At 39.0% G+C, this 26,215-nt stretch overlaps 1 protein-coding gene across 4 annotated transcripts in view; it reads left to right on the top strand.

The window, feature by feature from the left end:
• The first annotated feature begins 857 nt into the window (after positions 1-857).
• SPAG16 (sperm associated antigen 16) overlaps positions 858-26,215 on the top strand; it is a 1,079,093-nt gene continuing 1,053,735 nt past the window's right edge. Inside the window, exons 1-3 of one of the 4 annotated variants that reach the window (XM_070771730.1) lie at positions 858-1,087; positions 22,638-22,684; positions 24,049-24,144. In XM_070771730.1, the coding sequence (XP_070627831.1) occupies positions 961-1,087; positions 22,638-22,684; positions 24,049-24,144 (270 nt within the window). In that variant the 5' untranslated portion in view covers positions 858-960. The remainder of the gene's footprint in view (positions 1,088-22,637; positions 22,685-24,048; positions 24,145-26,215) is intronic. The other 3 variants (XM_070771724.1, XM_070771734.1, XM_070771737.1) reach the window with 3 other exon arrangements.

Raw genomic sequence — 26,215 nt, forward strand, 5'->3', positions numbered from 1 at the left:
GCAGCTTCTCTGGTTCCAGTAACGGAGTTCTTAATCATTTCATTAGAAGTTACCACTTTTTTTTTTTTAGTATTAAATGGGAACTTTTATAATGAGTTGCTGTTTGACATCAATTTTCAATAGTGTAAGATAAAAAAGAATCTGTAAAGAAAAGGGCCCTGTAGATGCTTCTGATACACACACAATATAAACCCGAAGAAAATTATGTCATAGCAAAATGATTGCACATGATTGGGCAGGCACTTATTATACATTATTTTAGGATCGCTTGTACTTCAAAATTCGTATGGAAACGGCTTTACTTTGGTAAGAATTAACGCTAAACCTCCAAGTTCCAGAATATAAAACCAAAGTCAAAACAGACGTCCAGATAATTAATACTTTAAAGGAGCATGAGAACGGAATTGTTGAGGGTTTTCATTTGTAGTTCCCCTGGGCCAATCTCAGTTATGATTCTCAGGATCCAACCCCGCCCGCATCCCCCCGCTAAGGCGCTGAAGATCTTCCTCTTTTCGATTAGTTTTCCCTGGGAAAAGGTAGGACTCTACACATGCCTAAAATATCTGGGGACTGATGATGGGCATGTAAGAACCAAAAAAAGACAATTTAGAGAAGAAAGCAAAGTGAAAAACAAATGCTTCAGGGTCAAAACTGAAGAAAACCAAGCCACTTCGGTTAGAAAATGTGTGCAAACCAAGTCCACTGATTCATTTTACCTCTTCCACACCAGGCACTGCTTGCTGAGCGTTAGGGTAACCAGGGAACGGAGGTTGCCCCGGTAACGTAGGAAGCGCGGAGGGCTTCAAGGCTCAGGGCTCTAGACAGCCCTTCCGGCCCCGCGTGGTGGGAGGGGTGGAGGCCAGACTCTCGCGAGAGCTGTGTGTGTTCTACTCTACGTCTTCGCGGTTGGCCTTAGGGCTGCGGCGGCCAGTCAGGGGCAAGGCATCCGGAGCGTTTCAGATGGCTACTCAGCAAGGGACGCCCTCCTCCGCTCTGCGGGTCCTGGAAGAAGCGTTGGGCATGGGCTTGTCGGCTGCCGGGGACACCGCGGAGGCGGTGGCTGCTGAGGGTGCCTACTACCTGGAGCGTATCCTTCGCGTGTAGGCGGGGCACCCAGACTCTGGCCGCGGTAACGGGTGTTGGGAGCGAGGGCGCCCTTTGAAGCCTGGGGTCCGCCAGCTGGTAGAGGCGCCTGTTGGATCTCACGGTGATCTTTCCGACAACGCGACCCCGGAAACCTGCCCACTGTAATTTTTCGCCTTGTTGTAGTTGTAGGCTGATGTGTTCCTGTTGGAAAAAGTTCGTAGTCACCACTCAGTAAACTTTGCAATTTTGTTTAAAGTAGCCCCACAAATTAATCCAACCCTCCTTTCACTCAGTGGTTTTCTTAAGCACAGAATGCCGTGAAAATAAATTCCATAGGGGAACATCCGGAGGTTAAGGAAAAAACCGCTCCCTTTAGGATTTAACATCAGGATATCCATTCAGATCCTGTAGATGGCCCAGTTGTCCAGTGCTTCTGTGATTTGTTTTGGTAGCAGCGACCCACTGGATAGTTTCATTGTGGGCTACTTAATGATGATAACTTTTTACCCCTTTTAGCAACTGAATGGTATCCTGGTGAGCTGACAAGTCTCAGCTATGCTATGAAGAAATCAGATAAGACAGAGATGAGCAGTTATCAATGGAAATAACTAGAAAAATTGAATAGCCACATGTGGATGTGTAGGCTCACTATTTATTGGGTAAAACTTTTGAGCTCCCCTTCTCTAAATTAATGGTACGAGAGAGGGGGAGGGTTCGTGAGAAAGATAACTATTCTTCTGGCAGATAAGAGAGAGATGGGTAATCTGTTTTATTCTTAAAGGTATCAAGGAAACTGCAAAATCTGTTTTTTTGTTGTTCAAATATAATCCACCTATATTTAATTAAAGATTTCAGAGATCCAGCAATGATTCATTTTGTAGGTTTTTAAACTGATTAACCTGTCCTGACTCAGGCTCAGTACACATCCCTGCTACAAAGAGCTTTGAAGAACTTGATTGAAAAGCTCAAAGAAAATATATGTAGTTTATTCAATGTGGACATGATATTTATAGGAGTGTGTTTGAATAATCTGAAAGCAATTTGAGAGAAAGAAGTGGGTGCTCTAGTGTTTTAAGTGAGGTTTCGTATTCTGTTTTCCTGACCCTTAACAAGCTGTCATTTCCAGTAATATTCCTTTTTAAATTCAGAAACAATTCAGTGACTCTTCATAGCTGATTTATGTCTAAAACATGAAGTTATTCAATAGCCATGTTAGTGATAACCAGGCATCTTATATCTACCTGCATTAAAATGATTTCTGTCACAGTATTTTGAGTGTTAACATGAGACAAATAGAGTGAAGTAAGTTTTTGCAAACATCTTTATGAAATAAGTCATGAGACTCCAATATAGTAGAACTTTCACTAATGAAAATCTGGTTTACTGAATTTGCATGGAGGTCACTGAGTTGCAACTGCCAACATATTAGACTTTTCCAAGTAATCACATTTACAAATATAAGCAACTATAACTTTTTCAGGTCAGTAACTCAGTCATGTCCAACTCTTGGCAACCCTATGAACCACAGGATGCCAGGCCTCCCTATCTATCACCAACTGCTGCTGCTGCTGCTGCTAAGTCACTTCAGTCGTGTCCGACTCTGTGCGACCCCATAGAGGGCAGCCCACTAGGCTCCCCCGTACCTGGGATTCTCCATGCAAGAACACTGGAGTGGGTTGCCATTTCCTTCTCCAATGGATGAAAGTGAAAAGTGAAAGTGAACTTGCTCAGTCGTGTCCGACTGTTCGCGACCGCATGGACTGCAGCCTACCAGGCAGGCTCCTCCGCTCATGGGATTTTCCAGGCAAGAGTACTGGAGTCTACCCAAACTGGAGTCTACCCAAACCCATGTTCACTGAGTGTGATACCATCCAACCATCTCATCCTCTGTCGTCCCCTTCTCCTCCTGCCCTCAATCTTTCCCAGAATCAGTGTCTTTTCAAATGAGTCAGCTCTTCGCAACAGGTGGCCAAAGTATTGGAGTTTCAGCTTGAACATGAGTCCTTCCAATGAACACCCAGGATTGATCTCCTTTACGATGGACTGGTTAGATCTTCTTGCAGTCCAAGGGACTCTCAAGAGTCTTCTCCAACACCATAGTCAAAAGCATCAATTCTTCGGCACTCAGTTTTCTTTATAGTCCAACTCTCACATCCATGCATGATGACTGGAAAAACCATAGCCTTGACTAGATGGACCTTTGTTGACAAAGTAATGTCTCTGCTTTTTAATATGCTGTCTAGGTTAGTCATAACTTTCCTTCCAAGGAGTAAGCATCTTTTAATTTCATGGCTGCAGTCACCATCTGCAGTGATTTTGGAACACAAAAAAATAAAGTCAGCCACTGTTTCCTCATCTATTTCTCAAGTGATGGGACCAGATACCATGATATTAGTTTTCTGAATGTTGAGCTTTAAGCCAACATTTTCACTCTCCTCTTTCACTTTCATCAAGAGGCTCTTTAGTTCTTCTTCACTTTCTGCCATAAGGGTGGTGTCATCTGCATATTTGAGGTTATTGATATTTCTCCCAGCAATCTTGATTCCAGCATGTGCTTCCTGCAGCCCAGTGTTTCTCATGATGTACTCTGCATATAAGTTAAATAAACAGGGTGACAGTATACAGCCTTGACATAATCCTTTTCCTATTTGGAACCAGTCTGTTGTTCCATGTCCAGTTCTAACTGTTGCTTCCTGACCTGCATGTAGATTTCTCAAGAGGCAGGTCAGGTGGTCTGGTATGCCCATCTCTTGAAGAATTTCCCACAGTTTATTGTGATCCACACAGTCAAAGGCTTAGGCATAGTCAATAAAGCAAAAGTAGGTTTTTTTTTTTGAAACTCTCTTGCTTTTTTGATGATCTAGCAGATGTTGGCAATTTGATCTCTGGTTCTTCTGCCTTTTCTAAATCCAGCTTGAACATCTGGAAGTTCATGCATTGCTGAAGCCTGGCTTGGAGAATTTTGAGTATTACTTCATTAGCGTGTGAGATGAGTGCAATTGTGCGGTAGTTCGAGTATTCTTTGGCATTGCCTTTCTTTGGGATTGGAATGAGAACTGACCTTTTCCAGTCCTGTGGCCACTTTCCAAATTTGAGTTTTCCAAATTTGCTGACGTATTAAGTGCAGCATTTTCACAGCATCATCTTTTAGGATTTGAAATAGCTCAACTGGAATTCCATCACCTCTACTAGCTTTGTTCGTAATGATGCTTGTTAAGGCCCACTTGACTTCACATTCCAAGATGTCTGGCTCTAGGTGAGTGTGAATGATCACACCACTGTGATTATCTGAGTCGTGAAGATCTTTTTTGTACAGTTCTGTGTATTCTTGCCATCTCTTCTTAATATCTTCTGCTTCTGTTAGGTCCATACCATTTCTGTCCTTTATTGAGCCCATCTTTGCATGAAATGTTCCCTTGGTATCTCTAATGTTCTTGAAGAGATCTCTAGTCTTCCCCATTCTATTGTTTTCCTCTATTTCTTTGCATTGATCACTGAGGAAGGCTTTCTTATTTCTCCTTGCTATTCTTTGGAACTCTGCATTCAGATGGGTATATCTTTCCTTTTCTCCTTTGCTTTTTGCTTCTCTTCTTTTCACAGCTATTTGTAAGGCCTCCTCAGACAGCCATTTTGCTTTTTTGCATTTCTTTTTCTTGGGGATGGTCTTGATTCCTGTCTCCTGTACAATGTCATGAACCTCTGTCCATAGTTCTTCAGGCACTCTCTCTGATCTGGTCCCTTAAATCTATTTCTCACTTCCACTGTATGGTCATAAGGGATTTGACTTATGTCATATGTGAATGGTGTAGTGGTTTTCCCCACTTTCTTCAATTTAAGTCTGAATTTGGCAATAAGGAGTTCATGATCTGAGCCACAGTCTGCTCCTGGTTTTGTTTTTGCTGACTGTATAGAGCTTCTCCATCTTTGCCTGTAAAGAATATAATCAGTCTGATTTCGGTGTTGACTATCTGGTGATGTCCATGTGTAGAGTCTTCTCTTGCGTTGTTGGAAGAGGTTGTTTGCTGTGACCAGTGTGTTCTCTTGGCAGAACTTTATTAGCCTTTGCCCTGCTTCATTCTGTACTCCAAGGCCAAATTTGCCTGTTACTCCTGGTGTTTTTTGACTTCCTACTTTTGCATTTCAGTCCCTTATAATCAAAAGGAAATTTTGGGTGGTGTTAGTTCTAGAAGGTCTTATAGGTCTTCATAGAGCCATTCAACTTCAGCTTTTTCAGCATTACTGGTTGGGGCATAGACTTGGATTACTATGATGTTGAATGGTTTGCCTTGGAAATGAACAGAGATCATTCTTACGTTTTTGAGATTGCATCCAAGTACTGCATTTTGGACTCTCTTGTTGACTATAACGGCTTTTTAGGATTTTTCTTTTTAATTGAAGTAAAACTGATGTACAACATTATATTAGTTTAGGTGTACAACATAGTGATTCATTATTTTTATACTTTATGAAATAGTTGCCACTAGAAGTCTAGTTACTGTTAGTCACCATACAGAGTTTTGCAATTTTATTGATTATATTCCCTATGCTGTACATTACTACACCATCACATATTTATATTATAACTGGGAGTTTGTACGTCTTAATTCCTGACATATTTTTCACCAATCTCTGCATCTCCCTGATATCTGGCATCCATTAGATTTTTTCTCTCTTGAGACTACTTCTGTTGTGCTTATTTTTTTATTTTCAATTTTTAGATTCTACATATAATGAAACCATACAGTATTTGTTGTTTATTTACTATGATACCCTGAAGGTCCATACGTGTTGTTTTAAATGGCAAGATTTTAGTTTTCTTATGGCTGAGTAGTATTCCATAGTATTTATGTGTACCACATCTTCTTTATTCATTCATCTGTTGATGGACACTTAGGTTATTTCCATATATTGACTATTGTAAATAATGCTGAAATAAACATAGACTGCATATATCTTTTCAAATTAGTGTTTTGTTTTCTTCAGATAAGTACACAGAAGTGGAATGTCTGGATCATATATTAGTTCTCTTTAAAAAGTTTTAAGGAACCTTTGTATGTTTTCCATAGTAGGTGCACCAATTTGCATTCCCGTGAACAGTGCATGAGAGTTGCCTTTTCTTCACATTCTCACCAGCACTTGCTATTTCTTGATTTTTGGTAATAGCTATGCTGACAGGTGTGAGGTGATATCCCACTGTGTTTTTCATTTGTATCTCTCTGATGATTAAAGATTTTGAAACCTTACATATGTATGTTGGCTATCTAAATATAGTCCTTGAAAAAAAAGTCTATAGTCCCTTTGCTCATTTTTAATTGGATTATTGTCTTTTTTAATGTTGAGTTTTATGAGTTCTATACTTATTTTGGATGTTAATTCCTTATCAGATATATGATTTGCAAATATCATCTCCCATTCAGTAGATTGTGCTTTCCCTTTTCATTTTATTGGTTTTTTTTTTTTGTTATGCAAAAGTTTTCTAATTTGATGTAGTCTCATTTGTTTATTTTTGCTTTTGTTCCTTTTGCCTGAGGAGACGTATCCAAAAAATCACAGAGCATACTACTGCCCATATTTTCTTCCAGGAGTTTTATGATTAAGGTTTTATATTTAAGTCTTTGATCCATTTGAAGTTTATTTTTGTATATGGTGAAAGAAAATGGTCCAGTTTCATTCTTTTGCTTATGTCTATCTAGTTTTCCCAGAATAATTTAAAAGAGGCTGTATTTTCTTCATTGTATAGTTTTGCTTCCTTGATTGAGTGTCCATATAAATATGGGTTTATTTCTGGGCTTTGTATTTTCTTACATTTATATATCTGTTTTGTGACAATTTCTTGCATTTTTGACTATTAAAGCTTTTTAGCGTTGTGATAATTCCAACTTTGTTTTTATATATTAAGATTGTTTTGATATTTTGGGTATTTTGTGTTTCCATACAAATTTTAGGTTTATTTTTTACAGTTCTATGAAAAATGTTATTGATGTTCTGATAGGGATTTCATTGACTCTGTATACTGCTTTGAGTAGTATGAATATTTTAGCAATATTTATTCTTCCTATCTATGAGCCAAAGATGGAGAAGCTCTATACAGTCAACAAAAATAAAGAGTGGGAGCTGACAGTGGCTCAGATCACGAACTCCTTATTGCCAAATTCAGACTTAAATGGAAGAAAGTAAGGAATACCACTAGACCATTCAGGTATGACCTAAATCAAATCCCTTATGACTACACAGTGGAAGTGAGAAATAGATTCAAGGGATTAGATCTGATAGAGTACCTTAAGAACTATGGACGGAGGTTTGTGACATTGTACAAGAGGCAGTGATCAAGACCATTCCCAAGAAAAAGAAATGCGAAAAGGAAAAATAGTTGTTTGAGGAGGCCTTACAAAGAGCTGAGAAAAGAAAAGACATGAAAGCAAAGGAGTAAAGGAAAGATATACCCATTTGAATGTAGGATCCCAAGGAAGAGCAAGGAGAGATAAAGACTTCCTAAGTGAACAATGCATGGAAATAGAGGAAAATAATAGAATGGGAAAGACTAGAGATCCCGTCAAGAAGATTAGATATATCAAGGGAACACTTCATGCCAAGATGGGCTCAATCAAGGACAGAAATGGCATGGACCTGACAGAAGCAGAAGATATTAAGAAGAGGTGGCGAGAATGCACAAAAAACTATACTGAAAAGATCTTCATGACCCAGATAACCACGATGGTATGATCACTCGCCTAGAGCCAGATATCCTGTAATGCAAAGTTAAGTGGGCCTCAGGAGGCATCACTACAAAAAAAGCTAGTAGAGGTGATGGAATTCCAGTTGAGCTATTTCAAATCCTAAAAGATGATGCTGTGAAAGTGCTGCATTCAATATGCCAGCAAATTTGGAAAGCTGATCAGTGGCCACAGGACTGGAAAAGGTCAGTTTTCGTTCCAATCCCAAAGAAAGGCAACGCTAAAGAATGTTCAGCTACCACACATTTGCACTCATCTCCCACTCTAGCAAAGTAATGCAAAAAAAAATCTCCAAGTCAGGCTTCAACAGTACATGAACCATGACCTTCTAGATGTTCAAGCTGGATTTAGAAAATGCAGAGTAACCAGAGATCAAATTGCCAACATCCGTTGGATCATCGAAAAAACAAGAGAGTTCCAGAAAAAATACATCTTCTTTATTGAGTAAGCCAAAGCCTTTGACTATGTGGATCACAACAAACTGGAAAATTCTTCAAGAGACGGGAATACCAGACCACTTGACCTGCCTCCTGAGAAATCTTTATGCAGGTCAAGAAGCAAGTTAGAACTGGACATGGAACAACAGACTGGTTTCCAAATCGGGAAAGGGGTACGTCAAGGCTGTATATTGTCACCCTGCTTATTTAACTTATATGCAGAGTACATCATGAGAAATTCTGGACTGGATGAAGCACACCTGGAATTAAGATTGCAGGGAGAAATATCAATAACCTCAGATATGCAGATGACACCACCCTTATGGCAGAAAATGAAGAAGAACTAAAGAGCCTCTTGATGAAAGTGAAAGAGGAGAGTGAAAAAGTTGCCTTAAAACTCAACATTCAGAAAACTAAGATCATGGCATCTGGTCCCATCACTTCATGGCAAATAGATGGGGAAACAGTGAAAACAGTGGCAGACTTTGATTTTGGGGGCTCCAAAATCACTGCAGATGGTGATTGCAACCATGAAATTAAAATCACTTGCTCCTTGGAAGTAAAGTTTTGACCAATCTAAGCAGTATATTAGAAAGCAGAGACATTACTTTGTCAACAATGTTCCATGTAGTCAAGCTGTGGTTTTCCAGTAATCATGTATGGATGTGAGAGTTGGACTATAAAGAAAGCTGAGCACCAAAGAATTGATGTTTTTGAACTGTGGTGTTGTTCTCCACAACTTGAGAGTCTCTCTTGAGAGACCCTTGGACTGCAAGGAAATCCAACCAGTCCCTCCTAAAGGAATTCTGTCTTGAATATTCATTGCAAAGACCAACACTGAAGCTGAAACTCCAATACTTTGGTCACCTCATGCGAAGAACAGACTCATTTTAAAAGACCCTGATGCTGGGAAAGATTGAAGGCAGAAGAAGAAGAGGATGAGATGTTTGGATGATACCACGGACTCAATGGACATGAGTTTGAGTAACCCCCACGAGTTGGTGATGGCGAGGGAAGCCTGGTGTGCTGCAGTCCATGGGGTTGTGACTGAGCAACTGAACTGAATTTAACTGATCCATGAGCACAGTATATTTTTCCATTCCTTTGTGTTGTCTTCAATTTATCATAGGTTTATGTCAAATTTTTAAAATGCTTTTTCTGCGTCGATTGAGAACATCATGTGCTTTTTATCTTTTATTTTGTTAATGTAATGTATCACATTGATTGATTTGTCCTTATTGAACTATTCTTGCATTCATGGATAAATCCCAATCGATTATGATATATGCTCCATTTCTGGTTATTTCTGTAATTTCTTCTTATATTCTCCTTCCTTGTGGTTTGATGATTTTCTTTACTGTTATATTTGAATTCTTTCTTTTTACTTTTAGTATATATTATAGGTTTCTCTTTGTACTTGCAAATCTATATATATAGCAGTGTATTTAATAGTTGCTTAAGTTTTTAAGTATTATGAAAGCACAACCTTTTTACCCTCTATGTTTTATGTTTTTTATTTAATATTTTACATCTTTTTGCTTTGTGTATTCCTTAACTACTTATTGTCGGAACTACTTATTATAGTTGTAGCTGGTTTTGTGACTTTTGTCTTTAACTTTCATAGCTTTTTAAATGTCTGATCCACTTCCTTTGCTATTTATTTGCTTTTACTAGTGACTTTTTTTTTCTTTTGTATATTTTCTGATATCTTGCTATGACCTACTTTCTACTTAAAGAAGTCCCTTTATCATTTCTTATAAAGCTAGTTTAGTAGTGATGAATTCTTACTTTTTGTTGTCTGGCAAATTCTTTATCTCTCCTCCAGTTCTGAATAATAATATTGCCAGCTAGAGTATTCTTGGTTGTAAGTTTTTTTTTTAAGCACATTAACCGTATCATGCCCCTCTTTTCTGACCTGTAAAGCTTTTGCTGAAAAATTGGCTTTAGCCTAGGGGTTTCCTTGTATGTGACTAGTTGTTTCTTTTTGCTGCCTTTAATATTCTCTCTTTATTTAAAAATTTTTCCATTTTAATTATAGTATGTCTTGGTGTGGCTGTCTTTGGGTTTATCTTGTTTGGAATTCTCTGTGCTTCCTGGATCTAGATATGTTTCCATTTCCGATTTAAGGAAGTTTTTAGTTATTATTCCTTCAAAGAGGTTTTCTGACCTATCCTTTTTGCTTCTTTCCCTCTGGGACCCCTATACTATGAATGTTAGCATGCTTGATATAATTTTAGGGTTTCTTAAATTATCCTCATTTTTTATTCCTTTATTTTTGCTCTTTATACTGAGCGACTTCCACTATTCTGTTTTCCAGATTGCTTATGTATTCTTCTGTATCTTCCAACCAGTTGCTGATTCCATCTAGTGTATTTGTCATTTCAGTTATTTTATTCTTCATCTCTGGTTGGTTCATTCCTATATTTTCTAACTCTTTATTGAGATTATCACTGTGTTCATTTCTTATTTTGTGTTTGGTGAGAATTTTTATGACCATTACTTTGAATTCTTTATCAGGCAAATTATCTCTTTTTCATTAGTTTTTTTCCAGGGGTTTTATCAGGTCCTTTCATTTAGAGCATTTTCTCTGTATCCTCATTTTGTTTTACTTTCTGTGTTTCTGTGTTTTAAGCAAAACAGTTATTTCCCTCAGTCTTGAAGTCATGGTCTTGTGTAGGAGCATTCTGTTATAGAATGCATGTGCTGGTTGGCTTTGGTGGGCTGGCTGGAACTGAAGTGGGCATGGGCTGGGAAGGACATGCTAAGTGTGGGCTGCCTTGGCAGGGAACCTGGAGCTGGAGTGGGCACAGGTAAGGGACATACTACAGTGGATTTGGTAGGCATTATTCAGTCTATTGCCTTTGTGATAGGATTCAGAGTGAGTGAGTTTGTGCATGAGCCCTTTAAGAGTGGAGTTTTGGTTTCTTGTCAGAGTCCTCTAGCTCTTCTGTATGTAAGACCCATCGGTTTTCAAAAGTCATACTTTATGGGGCCTCATATTTGTCATGCAGATCCCTTCTCCTAGAGTTACCAAGATGGGACTTGAATTCCTTGCTCTTTAGCAAGGGCTTCCATGGTTGTGATAGCCCCTCCCACTTGTGGACTTCCCTGGTGGCTCAGACAGTAAAGAATCTGCCTGCAATGTGGAAAATCTGGGTTCAGTCCCTTGTTTGGTAAGATCCCTTGGAGGAGGGCACAACTTGCTCCAGTACTCTTGCCTGGAGAATCCCCATGGATAGAGGAGCCTGGTGGGCTATAGTCCATGGGGTGCAAAGAGTTGGAACTGACTGAGCTACTAAACACAGCACAGAACTCCCCCTTGTGTGGGTTGCCAGTCTATGGATGAGGATCTTGACTTGATCTCACCTTTATCCCTCCTACATGTCTTGATGTTGTTTTTTCTTTATATCCTAATGTAGCAGCGACGTTGTGCTAGTTTTCGAGTTGTTCTAAGGGAGAGTTGTTCTATATGTAATTGTAGTCTTGGTGTGTCCATGGGAGGAGGTGAGCTCAAGTTCCTCCTACTCTGCCATTTTGATCCCACCCTTCTTTTAGGATTTTATTATCCTTTTTGTGAATTATCTAGTCACTGCGTTTCCTCCATCTCTCTTTGGTTGCCTATTTTGGGTTTCAACCAGAGGGTAGTCAAAAGGTTACTAAACATTTAACCAGTCATTTTTCCTGGATTCAGTCTTCAGGTCATGAGACTGAATGTCTTTCAGTCTTTAGTCATGAGAACCTTTAACTCTTGGTTAAATGAAGTTTGAGGGTAACTGTTGAATGCCAATTATTCCTGTATCCCTGGTAGCTTGGTTGGTAAAGAATATGCTTGCAACAATGCAGGAGACCCAGGTTTGATCCTTGGTTTGGGAAGATCCCCTGGAGAAGAGGATGGCAACCCACTCCTGTGTTCTTGCCTGGAAAACCCCATGGACAGAGGAGCCTGGCAGGCTACAGTTCATGGGGTCGCAAAGAGTTGGACATAACTGAGTAACTAGCACAGGGGAAAAAAAAATGGTGATTATGTTAGTTGCTGAAGTGGGACCTTTTTGGGTTTAAAGTCTTTAATTTTCAGGTAATTTAATTGAGCTATTGCAGTGATAAATAAAAATTATAATATGCACAAATGAATCAGGAATTTGATGTTCTCTACTTTGCACATATACTTAATCTCTTCTAATTCACTAATTTGGTCCTGGACTTTCCTTGTTTATGACTAAACAGTTGCTCCTAGGATACTAGACAATGAACTGTTAATATTGACCAAGGCTTGTGAAAGAGCTTGACTCAAATTCTCCAGGAAATCACCCTTTTCTTTACTCTTCAACATTCAGATATAAAGAACGTGTATAGGCTAATGTGGTCCAAACCAGAAACCTAGCCATGATCCACGGGAGAGTGGCTTTATTAGAAGTCTCACATTCTTTTAACCAGTTTAGAGAATGTGTCCAGGAAACAGTATTATTACTGCTGAAACAACCCTCCTTTGTAACTGTCTAGCTACAATGGCACCACCTGTTTCTCTTCCAAAGCACTTCATATCATTGCTTTTATGTTTTAAACATAAAATAATGAAACATACATGATGTTTTGTGTGGGTCTGTGTTTGTGTGTTAATCAGTCAGTCATGTCTGACTCTTTGACACCCCATGGACTGTAGCCCACCAGACTCCTCTGTCCATGGAATTCTCCAGGCAAGAATACTTGAGTGGGTTGCCATTCCCTTCTCCAGAAGATCTTCCTGACCCAGGAATCGAACTCAAGTCTCTTGCATTACAGGTGGATTCTTTACCCTGTGAGCCATCGGGGAAGCCCCATACACAATATAGTTCTTATCTTAACTATTTCCAGAATTTTAAGAGATCTAGTCATGGAATATATTAATTCTCTGGTGAACACTTTTTTAAGAAAGATACTGGCAGTTTTGTGAAATATAAGGCTATATTTTAACTATGTGATCTATAAACTGGTTATTGGGTGTCTCTAGTAATTGTAATGAAGGTTGATAGTCATTTATGAATGAATTCTCTGTTAAAATTAATGCTATTTAGAAGAGGTTTACAAGTATAGTAGTGACCAGGGATGGTTGTCTTTTAATATGTGACTGCAGACATTTGGGAATGCCTAATTCCAGTTGAGAGATGCAGGCTGGAATGAATTATACTAAGAAAACTAAGGCTTAATTGATTTTGTTTCTCCTTGTTGAAATAAAGGCCTTATTCAAGGAAGAGTAATGAAATGCATGAACTCCAGGGAAGTAGAACCACCAAAGTACTATTGTTTTTTTTACCTACTGACTTTGTGCTGATTTTCTGCTTCCCTAACTGGCTTTTGATTATTATTTTATCTCTCTAGGCATTTTAATACTAAAAATTTGACTTAGGACATGAGTTTGCTGGCCTCTGGAAAAATTTCCTTTGGCCCCAGCAGCAATTTCTGAGGACTGACTGAGTTTAAGCCTGTCCTTTGAGGCTAATCAACTCTGGATGCAGGCCCAAAGTCAGCTATTTCCAAAAATGCAAATTAAGGATTCCAGATCCTGAAATATGGTGATCACTCTAAACCAATACCCTATCTAAGATACATGTTCAGTTGCTCAGTCTTGTCCGACTGTTTGTGACCCCATGGACTGTAGCCTGCTAGGCTCCTCTGTCCATGGAATTTTTCCAGGCAAGAATATTAGAGTGGGTTGCCATTTTCTACTCCAGGGAATCTTCTTGACCCAGGGATCAAACCCTTGTCTCTTGAGTCTTCTGCATTGGCAGGCAGATTCTTTAGTAGGAAAGACTGAAGGAAGCAAAACTGCAATGGGAAGTATGAGAACAAATGTGCCAGTTATTTGCCATCTTTGGCCTAGGCTTCTCCGTTCTAGATCCCAGGCTTCTCCGTCTGTGGGATTCTCCAGGCAAGAATAGTGGAGTGGGTTGCCATTTCCTTCTCCAGGGTATCTTCCTGACCCAGGGATTGAACCCAGGTCTCCCACATTAGAGGCAGACGCTTTAACCTCTGAGCCACCAGGGAAGCCCGAAAGTGAACATGACCATAATGTTTTGTATTTATAGTATGTTTCTTTTATTTCAATTTGGTGAAATAAAATGTTGATCACGGAGAATCCACTCTAGAATTTAGATTGCCTCCAAGTACATTGATTCTATGGTGATGGCAAAGGTTACAAAGCAATTTCAGTCTACGGTAACTTTGGGAAATCATGTAAAACATAATTAGCTATATGTTTCACTAAAATTCTTTATAAAGCTGATATTTCTGGCAGTGATCACTACCTACAGATGCAGTAGTGCAGGGCACCAGTATGTGAGGAACTTTGTATGCTGCTCTCATCTAAAAAGTGTTCATTTCCTTCTGGCTGTGGTCCATTTGCAGAACCTTATGTGTGACCCCATTGCACCAACTGTCACATCAAGCTCTGCTCCATTAGGCCAGCTGAGATGCTTCTCTTGCAGTTGTGTCTTCCATTGTACTGTGATGTATTTAGAGCTTCTTGACAGTTTCAGTGTGGTTATATATTTGCCTGTTTTCTGACAATATCTGCAAGGTCAGGATCTGGTATAGATTCTGTTAGTCCAGAAACTACCAGTTAGTTCACCCATGGTAATGAAGTACCAGGGAATTAATTCCTTGTGTGCATGCTCACAAGTGCTACTATGCTCCTTCCAGAACAAGTGTACATATGGAGAAGGATCCTTAGTCTGAGACCAGGCCGTGCCTCTAGAACATAGCACCAGGCCTGGAAGAGGGCAGTGATGAGGATTGTGCGTGCATGCCAGGGAGGAGGGGGTGGCTATAGATAGTACCCTGGGAAAGATCAGACTAGAAAACCAGGACGTTATTAAGTGTCAGGTAAAGCTCAAGCTGGCAGAGTAGCAGGACCAGATCGGAAGGGAATAGAGTAGAAAAAAAATGAATTTTGGAATTGAGAGTTCAGTGATGTTTTTTGAAGGAAAACTAGGCAGGTAATGAATGGGAAGGGAGTTTTGTAAGGATTCAGAGTCAGCTTGGTAATAAGAAACTGATTTTAAGCAGTGGAAAAATAACTTTGTATGAAAATTGTGACCAGCTTAATAGTATGGAAATTTCCTGGAGAATAGAGATTAGATTACAGATGAGAAAGTTGCCCAATAAAACTAGAATTGGGAGTAAAAGTTTTATCTTTCAGGTAATTCTTGATGAATTATGCATTTTTATTCTAGCAATATTGCTTCTAAAGCAGTGCTTTCCAATCTTTTTCACATGTTGCTCCATCAGATCTTGCTTCAGTCTGTCTTTCTGGCTGTCCCAAGGACTGAGGGGATCAATATCTATACTGTCCAAAGTGTTCTCTTTATGAGAACTTAAGAGCGTGATTTCTCTCAGGCTTCAGAACCAGAGATTGCTGTACATCTGCTGAGAAATTCATCTATTTTCTTTGTATGGATACTGAATTGCTATCTGATTACATTTCTGTCTGACACTGACTGCTGGGAAACCTAGTCTCAAACCTGTGGCTTCTATATATATCAAAGTACAAGAGACCTTATGGACTGTACTTTATCTTCTGCAGTTTCCCTTTCTCTTCTAATTTCCATATTCATTTATTTTTAACTCCCTGTAGCTGTATGCATGTCTGAAAACTGCCACAGAATTCTTTGGGGATAATTTGTCCATGTGTTGTGAGCCAGCTAGCCAGCTAGACAGATGCATACAAACATACATGCCAGAGTACATTTACTTCTTCAGTAACACTGCAATATCACATTTCAGTTGGGTTGCTTCTGGGAAGATTTTTCTGTTCACATTCTATTGTGGCTACTAAGGATGATCCTGGTTCCTGTTTGGGGTACTTGTCCTCTTCCTGACCTTTTGTCTCATGAATCACTTGCCCTTGGTTTATTTAATCTTTGAGTCTATTGCTCTGTATCTCTTTAATACTTCTCTTTCCTCTAGGGTCTTCAGATGGAGCTGTTTAAAGGATTTGATTTATCTCTTCATAGTATGACACTTGAGAGCCTCGAAAACATAGATTATAGAGTTCATTATTGAGAATATTGGTAAAAATTGTACATTGCTGTTGTGTTACTGTAGAAACAGTATGATGTAGTTGAGAATTCATGGTATTTGTATTCAAGAAACTTGTCTTTGTCATTCATGTCTTTGGTCTTGGCCATATTTCTTCTTCCTGACTCAGTTTCCTCCGCCCCCCCCCCCAAATTTTTCCTTTGTTTCCTGTGCCATTCACTCTTACAGGGTTTTAAGAGTACATATGGTATGTTCCATGTGACAATATTTTTAAAGCATTTTAAAATGGTATTTTTTCCTCCTACTCTTTTTTGATTGTGAGGAAATACGATATTACAAGCTGGAATCAAGATTGCCGGGAGAAATATCAATAACCTCAAATATGCAGATGACACCACCCTTATATCAGAAAGTGAAGAGGAACTAAAAAGCCTCTTGATGAAAGTGAAAGAGGAGAGTGAAAAAGTTGGCTTAAAGCTCAACATTCAGAAAACCAAGATCATGGCATCTGGTCCCATGACTTGGGAAATAGATAGAGAAACAGTGGAAACAATGTCAGACTTTATTTTTCTGGGCTCCAAAATCACTGCAGATGGTGACTTCAGTATTGAAATTAAAAGATGCTTACTCCTTGGAAGGAAAGTTATGACCAAACTAGATAGCCTATTGAAAAGCAGAGACATTACTTTGCCAACAAAGGTCCATCTAGTCAAGGCTATGGTTTTTCCAGTGGTCATGTATGGCTGTGAGAGTTGGACTGTGAAGAAAGCTGAGCACCGAAGAATTGATGCTTTTGACTGTGATGTTGGAGAAGACTCTTGAGAGTCCCTTGGACTGCAAGGAGATCCAACCAGTCCATCCTAAAGGAGATCAGTCCTGGGTGTTCATTGGAAGGACTGATGCTGAAGCTGAAACTCCAGTACTTTGGCCACCTCATGAGAAGAGTTGACTCATTGGAAAAGACCCTGATGCTGGGAGGGATTGGGGGCAGGAGGAGAAAGGGATGACAGCGGATGAGATGGCTGGATGGCATCACCAACTCGATGGACATGAGTTTTGGTAAACTCTGGGAGTTGGTGATGCACAGGGAGGCTTGGTGTGCTGTGATTCATGGGAACACAGAAAGTCCGACATGACTGAGCGACTGAACTGAACTGAACTGAGTATTATATCTCATCCCTAGAACCTACCAAGGCAATGGCAACCCACTCCAGTACTCTTGCCTGGGAAATCCCATGGATGGAGAAGCCTAGTGGGCTGCAGTCCATGGGGTTGCTAAGAGGCAGACACGACCGAGTGACTTCACTTTCACTTTTCACTTTCATGCATTGGAGAAGGAAATGGCAACCCACTCCAGTGTTCTTGCCTGGAGAATCCCAGGGGCGGGGAAGCCTGGTGGGCTGCCGTCTGTGGGGTCGCACAGAATCAGACACGAGTGAAGCGACTTAGCAGCAGCAGCAGCATCCCTAGAATATTTTTCTTCGGTAGTAGTTACAGGTATTGTTTAGTATTTCCAAAGCTTTGAGGACAAATTACATTTTTCTCTACATAGCCATGTTAAAGAAGCTTTGCTTTGACATTTCTTCCTCACAGTAATCTTGCCAGCATTTGGTTTAAATTATAAAGTCTATCCAGATCATTTTAGAATATTTAATTATTTGTGAACTTTATTATGGAATGAGCAGTGATTAAGGATGTTGTTTAGGTGCTAATTTGTGTGCAACCCTTTTGCAACATGGACTGTAGTCTGTTAGGCTCCTCTGTCCGTGGGATTTCCCAGGCAAGAATACTGGAGTGGGTTGCCATTTCCTTCTCCAGGGTATCTTTCTGACCCAGGGACTGAACCAAGATCTCCTACATTGCAGGCAGATTCTTAGATGCTGAGCCACCCAAGAAGCCCTAGTGATGAAGGGTAGCATTAATTTCTGGAAACAAATGACTGCCTACAAATTCAGCCTCTTTGTTTTCCCCAAACTTAAATCTTTTTGTTTTGTATTGGGGTATAGACGATTAACAATGTTGTAGTAGTTTTGGGTGAACAGTGAAGGGACTCAGCCATATATATACATGTGTCCATTCTCTCCCAAACCTTGCAGGCCGGCACAAATGATGAGCAGAGTTACATGTGCTATATAATGGGTGCTTGTTGGTTATCCATATTGAATATAGCAGTGTGTACATGACCCTCCCAAACTCCATAACTATCCCTTATCCCAGTAACTCGGTTTGTTTTCTAAGCCTGTCTCTTTCTGTTTTGTAAGTTCATTTGAGAAATTCGATATTTCTTCTTCTCTGTCTGATGTACTTCACTCGGTATGACACTTTCTAGGTCCATCCATGTTGCTGTAAATGGCCTTGTTTCATACTTTTTAATGGCTAACTAATATTCCAGTGTACATTTGTACCACATTTTCTTTATCCATTCCTTTGTCAGGGGACATTTATATTGCTTCTATGTCTTGGCTGTTGTAAATAGTGATGCAATGAACATTGAGGTGCCATATCCTTTTGGATCATGTTTTTCTTTGGATATATTCCCAGGAGTGGGATTGTAGGGTTTTATGATAGCTCTAGTTTTAGTTGTTTAAGGAACCTCCATACTGTTCTCTATAGTGACTGTATCAATTTACATTCCCACAAACAGTAAAGGAGTATTCTCATATCCCAACACATTCTCCAACATTTGTTGTTTGTCGATTTTTTTGATTATAGCCATTCTGACCAATTTGAGGTGACATCTAATTATAGTTTTGATTTACATTTCTCTAATAACATCATGGCAAAAGATGGGGAAACAATGGAAACAATGACAGACTTTATTTTCTTGGGCTCCAAAATCAGTGGACAGTGGCTGCATGAAATTAAAAGATGCTTGTTCCTTGGAAGAAAAGCAATGACAAACCTATACAGCGTATTAAAAAGCAGAGACATTACTTTGCCTGCAAAGGTCTGTATTCATTGCTGTGGTTTTTCTAGTAGTCATGTACGAATGTGAGAGCTGGACAGTAAAAAAGGCTGAGTGCCGAAAAAAATGATGCCTTCAGACTGTGGTGATGGAGAACACTCTTGAGAGTCCCTTGGACTGCAAGGAGATCAAACTAGTAAATCCTAAGGGAAATCAACCCTGACTGTTCATTGGAAGGATTGATGCTGAAGCTGAAGCTCCAATACTTTGGCCACCTGATTCGAAGAGCTGACTCATTGGAAGAGACCGTGATACTGGGGAAGATTGAAGGCAGGAAGAGAGGGGGATGGCAAAGGGTGAGATGGCTGGATGACATCGCTAGCTCAATGAACATGAGTTTGAGGAAGCTCTGGGAGATGTTGAAGGACAGGGAGGCCTGGCATGCTGCAGCCTATGGGGTTGCAGAGAGTCAGACACTACTGAGTGAACAGCAATAATTAGTGATGTTGAACATCTTTTCATGTGCCTACTTTTGTTCTCTTTGGAGGACAGGTCTTCTGCGCAGTTTTTGAGTGGCCTGTTTGTTTTGATGCTGTTAAGCATCATAAGCTGTTTGTAAATTTTGGAGACTAATCTTTTATTGGTCACATCACTTGCAAATATTTTCTCCCAGTCTGTGGGTTGTCTTTTCATTTTATTGTTTCCTCTGGTGTGCAAAAACTTCTGAAAGTTCCCATTTGTTTATTTTTGTTTTTATTTCCATTATTCTTGAGATAGATCGAAAAAGATATTGTGATTTATGTCAGAGGGTGTTCTGCCTCTTTTCCTCTAGGAGTTTTATAGTGTCTAGCCTCACATTTAGGTCTTAAATCCATTTTGAGCTCACAAAATCAACTTATAATCATTGTTTCTCAGAAAGGGACATATTTTTCCATAAGAAAAGAGGCCAACTTCCTGTAGCTGAACTTCAGGAAATTTTATATCATTAAGTGAAAATGTGTCAGGAAAATATAAATCTAGAAAAGGAGGAAGATTCAGAATGCCTTTTATGTATCCATTCATCTTAACAGAAGATCATGGGAGATTTAGGAAACTTCTCCACAGGTACTCATATCTTTCCAGAACAAGGGAAGGAAAAACAGACACTTGTTTTTATTCCAAGCCAGGCACCATTCTAAATGATTTCCATATGCTAACCCTTGTTAACAAGAGCTATAGTATAGCATAGTGAAAACCAAACTTCTAGGGCTGTTTCCCAACTCTGTTAGGTCCTGACTGTGTAACTTTGTGCATCTGAGTCCTGATCTGTAAAACAGAGATAATAAAATTCATCCTTATTGGTGGGATGAGGATGAAATGATTTAATACATGTAAAACCCTAGGGAAGGGCCTGGCTCTTATTAAATACCATGTGTGTGTTATCAGTTCTCATTACAAACAACAGAAGTTGTTATTCAGACTGTCAGGTTACTCTTGGAGGATGGAATGACAGTTAAATTTCTGATAATCAGCAGCAAAATGAAAACTAGGGTAAACTCATATTTGGTTTTCATAAGCATTGCTATGTATTGAAGTGTTTATACCTTTTAAACTTGGCATAATAAAGTCTGTAAATGTGAAAAAAATGTAAACCTACCAACCAATCAACAAAACAAGTGTTACTGGCACATACTTTGATTTCTTCTAAAATTAAATGCTATCTTGAAGTTTTCATTTGTAATTAGAGTAACTTAATTTTTGCAGCTTTTACAGAAATTCTTAAAAAAAAATTTTTATTAGAATCATTTCCATCGATATTTTAATGCTGATATATATTGATACTTTATGAACTGCTCTTATTATTATATAATTCATATTTGCTTAAAAATTAGGCTGCCTTTTCTGAGAATATGATTTATTAATTTTAAAATTGAAATACATAAGAAAGAGAGTGAGCTATAACTTTTACTGATGAAAACATTAAAATCTATTTTTTACTTATATTTAATTTTAGTGTGCTTTTTTTTTTTTTTTTTTTTGAAAGTTGCTCAGTCCTGTCCAACTCTTGGTGACCCCATGGACTGTACAGTCCATATATTCCTCCAAGCCAGAATACTGGAGTGGGTAGCCTTTCCCTTCTCCAGGGGAATCTTCCCTACCCAGGGATCGAACCTAGGTCTCCCACATTGCAGGTGGATTCTTTACCGGCTGAGCCACCAGGGAGGCCCAAGAATATTGGAGTGGGTATCCTATCCCTTCTCTAGTGGATCTTCTTGAACTAGGAATGGAACTGGGGTCTCCACACTACAGGTGGATTCTTTACCAGCTGACCTACCAGGAAGTGCTTTGTTTAATCCAAATAAAAAGTCACTGTGAAGGACTCATAAATACTGGAAAATTCAGTGTGGTTTGAGATTTGTTTGAAAAATTTATTGTCATAGGTTTCCTGTCCATCATTTTTATATCTTTCTAATTTATGATACTCTGATACTAATGTACATTTTTAGAAGCCTTTTTAGAATAGAGTTGGAAATTATTAGACAGTGGCTCAGCTGGTAAAGAATCTGCCTGCAGTGCAGGAGACCTGGGTTCGATCCCTGGGTTGGGAAGATCCCCTGGAGAAAAGAACGGCTACCCACTCCAGTATTCTTGCCTGGACTGTGCAGTCCATGGGGTCACAAAAAGTTGGACAAGACTGAGCTACTTTCATTTTCACATACACTAAAAATAAAGCTTTTCATGAGTTTCAGTTCAGTTCATTTCAGTCACTCAGTCGTATCCGACTCTTTGTGACCCCATGAATCGCAGCACGCCAGGCCTCCCTGTCCATCACCATCTCCTGGAGTTCACTCAAACTCACGTCCATTGAGTCACTGATGCCATCCAGCCATCTCATACTCTGTCGTCCCCTTCTCCTCTTGCCTCCAATCCCTCCCAGCATCAGAGTCTTTTCCAACGAGTCAACTCTTTGCGTGAGGTGGCCAGAGTACTGGAGTTTCAGCTTTAGCATCATTCCTTTCAAAGAACACCCAGGGCTGATCTCCTTTAGAATGGACTGGTTGGATCTCTTTGCAGTCCAAGGGACTCTCAAGAGTCTTCTCCAACACCACAGTTCAAAAGCATCCATTCTTTGGCACACAGCTTTCTTCACAGTCCAACTCTCGTATCCATACATGACCACTGGAAAAACCATAGCCTTGACTAGACAGACCTTTGTTGGCAAAGTAATATCTCTGCTTTTCAGTATGCTTCATGAGTTTGGATTGTGTCAAATAATAATTTAAGATAACAATTTAAATATTTTGTTTTAAAACTTCTATAATTGTGAGCTGTATGAAGAAGAGAAATTAAAAAATAATTTATATATATTTACTAACTTGGTAAGATATTTGAATCTAATAACTATTTTAAGGTTACATCAGTTTTTAAATGTACTAATTTTATTCCATATATTTTGAGATTCAAACTTGACAGCATATTCAGAGGTCACTATAACTGAAGCATCTGAAGATGATTATGAATATGAAGAGGTAATTTGTTCATTTTATGTATTTTTTCTGTAAATTCATTACTGTCATTCCTGTGAAATATTCTTTTTATTTTTCATTAAACATTTTTTTTTCTTCAGTGATAACCATGTATTCAACTGAATGTAGCTAATCACATAGTTAAGAATGAGATCTGAAAATTGTATTTAAAATTTAGATAGGTTAACACATCTGGCTCTTTTGATTTCCCTGTTAATTGTTTTCAGAGTCAGCCTCTCATCACCTTCCTTATGGATCCATTGGAGAAGGCAATGGCACCCCACTCCAGTACTCTTGCCTGGAAAATCCCATGGACGGAGGAGCCTGATAGGCTGCAGTCCATGGGGTCGCTAAGAGTCGGACACAACTGAGTGACTTCACTTTCTCTTTTCACTTTCATGCATTGGAGAAGGAAATGGCAACCCACTTCAGTGTTCTTGCCTGGAGAATCCCAGGGACGGGGAAGCCTGGTGGGCTGCCATCTAAGTGGTCGCACAGAGTCGGACACGACTGAAGTGACTTAGCATAGCATAGCATAGCATGGATCCATATTAAAGTCTGTCATCTCTGTCTAGCCGGTGTTCCTTTTCATCCACTCTGCTCTTGGCAGGGTTTCCCAGATTCCTACCACCTTCCTGGAGTATAGATCCTATGCTTCCTTGCAACTTAGCTATACTTCCGTCTAATAGTTACTGTCTCAGACCTTTCCTTTAATTCATTGTTGCGATGAAACCTATCATTACATCTGAGACTATGAGGAGAGTGTTACTCTAAGACGACAGAAGCTGTAAAGGAAACTGTGGAAGCAAGCCTGCAAGTTGTGGCCTGGGCAAGCAGGAGACATTTTACTACTGGAAAAGTGGAGATAATATTAACACATACCACATGACATGTATTAATAAATGTAACAGGCTTAAAGCTGTGATCAACACATAAGAAGCATGCAATAAGTGTTCACTTTCATTAAGTCAGACATGACTTAGTGACTAAACAACAAATGGAAAGTAATGGAGAAAATCTGCAATGGGGAGAGACTGGTAGCATTTAGAAGGCCTAGCTTTTTTTTTTAGCAGATTTTTTTTTTCAGTAGAGTTGTTAGACTATATTTGCCAGTACAGATAAAAGAAATTGCCCATAGCTAATATCAAGCTATTAGAAGTAACACTGAGTGATGTTTATAAGGAAATCAGAGGGCTGCCTACTTGTTAGTTGTTAATTTTTCATAGGTCTTCAGAATGACGTAGTGTCTTACATAAAGTGTATTTCTTTGATCATTTGTTTTGTGAGGAAAATTTATTATCTAAAATGAAATAAGGTATTTTATATTCCTCTAACTCTTTCTATCCTTATCTTTCTCTGTGATTTAGATACCAGATGACAATTATAGCATTCCAGAAGGTGAAGAAGATCTGGCAAAAGCAGTTCAGATGGTCCAAGAACAGGCTACAGATACCCAGATTTTGGTGAGAATTTTGAACACAACCGAAGCCTACAGTTTAACAGTGATCTTTTCTATGTAAAGTTTTGAAAGTCATTTAAGCTATAAGTTCTTCACTTAACTAGATGCAGCTCTATCACCTAATGTCCTTTTCATTTTTATTTCTTTATCATCAAACTTTTACTTTTAGTACATAGTGGTATTTACTCTGCCTCGCATCATCATTTTCCACATGGTGGTCACTTTTGCATGACTTTGCCACAAATGACACTTTCTTTCAGAACTGTCTTTAAGCTCAATGATGTTTAACTAAGGATTTTCAACACTTGCACAAAATTTGTTATTGTATACATGTACTGCAGTCTACTTTGTAAGCATCTGTGTCTTTTTTTTTTATGGAAGTATTTAGATCACAGGAAATGCTTGATATATTATTATTATTATTTTCTTATGAGGCCTATGAACTCATTTCACTAGAGAATATGGTGGATGCTTTCTAATTATAATACCACCAATTAACAGTACATAGAATGATGGCTTCACTGTAAAATTGAAAATTCATTTAAAATTGACAGTAATTTAATGATGATAGAAAAATATTTGTAAAGTGCTACTAATACTAATTAATACTAAAGTCATGTTAGTACTAATTAAGAAGATGGCTTTTTCTAAAAAATGAAACCTTCATGTGAAATGTGAAGGTAATTATTATACTCTTATTTAGGTACTGATTTGGCTTCCTTAGTGCAAAATAATATGGGATAGACTTCACTGCATATTCTGCCCTGTGTCAGTCCTTCTGTATTTTGTAGATTTCCTCAGTTGAGAAATCCAGTAATTCCTTTCCAACATATCTGTCCATTCAAAATTGAAAAATGCTGAAGAGCAGAATTTCTTGAATCCAGGATTGATTATATTCTGAGTGGAGGGCTTTAGCTCACAGTAAACTCTATTCTCTAATGTATCTTATGGTTGTAGTTCCTTCTCTTGCTGCTGCTGCTTAGTCACTTCAGTCGTGTCCAACCCTGCGACCCTATGGACTACAGCCTGCCAGGCTTCTCTGTCCATGGGATTCTCCAGGCAAGAATACTGGAGTGGGTTGCCATTTCCTTCTACAGGGGATCTTCTTGACACAGGGATCCATCCCGGGTCTACTGCATTGCAGGCAGTCTTTACTGCTGAGATACCAGGGGAGCCCCATAATTCCTTCTAGGTAGACATAAAGTGAAGTCTGCTACACAAACTTTATTAGTCTGTTGGATATTTCCATGCAGTAATTTATAGGTAAATTTTAAAATTTTGAATGATGAGCAGTGGATAAACATATCAGTTGCATGGTATGTATTGCTCATCATCTTCCTTCTTGCTTTTTACATCATTAAGTTAGTGAGTGAAAGTCAGTCATGTCAGACTCTCTGTGACCCCACGGACTATATAGTCCATGGAATTCTCTAGGCCAGAATACTGGAGTGGGTAGCCTTTCCCTTCTCAAGGGGATCTTCCCTACCCAGGGATTGAACACAGGTCTCCCACATTGCAGGTGGATTGTTTACCAGCTGAGCCATAGGGGAAGGCTGAGAATATTGGAGTGGGTAGCCTATCCCTTCTCCAGCAGATCTTCTCAGCCCAGGAATTGAATAGGGGCCTCCTGCATTGCTGGTGGATTCTTTACCAACTGAGCTATCAGAAAAGCCTCATCATTAAATTGAGGAGCATTAAAAAAATACTTTATGTACTACTCATTTATAGCAGTACTTGGTAGCATAGATATGTCTAACACAATGATTGACACATAGTAGGCACTCAATGTATAGCAGTTAAACAAATAAATGGATAAATGAATCACTGAATGAAAAAATTATGACCCCAAATATAATTGTATCTGTTATCATGCTAGAAGTTGTTTGTAAATACAAAGATAAATCCAAGAAGGGCAATTGGGGAATAAATTCAATGTAGTAGCTCATATCTTCTGAACTAAATATCAGTAATTTTCTCATCAATTTCTCAAATGTTAACTCAAACTCCTAACTTTGCAGGAGTTAACTTTCTAGATTTATGACATATTTATAGCTGATTGACTGTCTTTTAAGTTT

This window comes from Bos indicus, chromosome 2 (genome assembly GCF_029378745.1).
Source record: "Bos indicus isolate NIAB-ARS_2022 breed Sahiwal x Tharparkar chromosome 2, NIAB-ARS_B.indTharparkar_mat_pri_1.0, whole genome shotgun sequence".
Taxonomy (NCBI): domain Eukaryota; kingdom Metazoa; phylum Chordata; class Mammalia; order Artiodactyla; family Bovidae; genus Bos; species Bos indicus.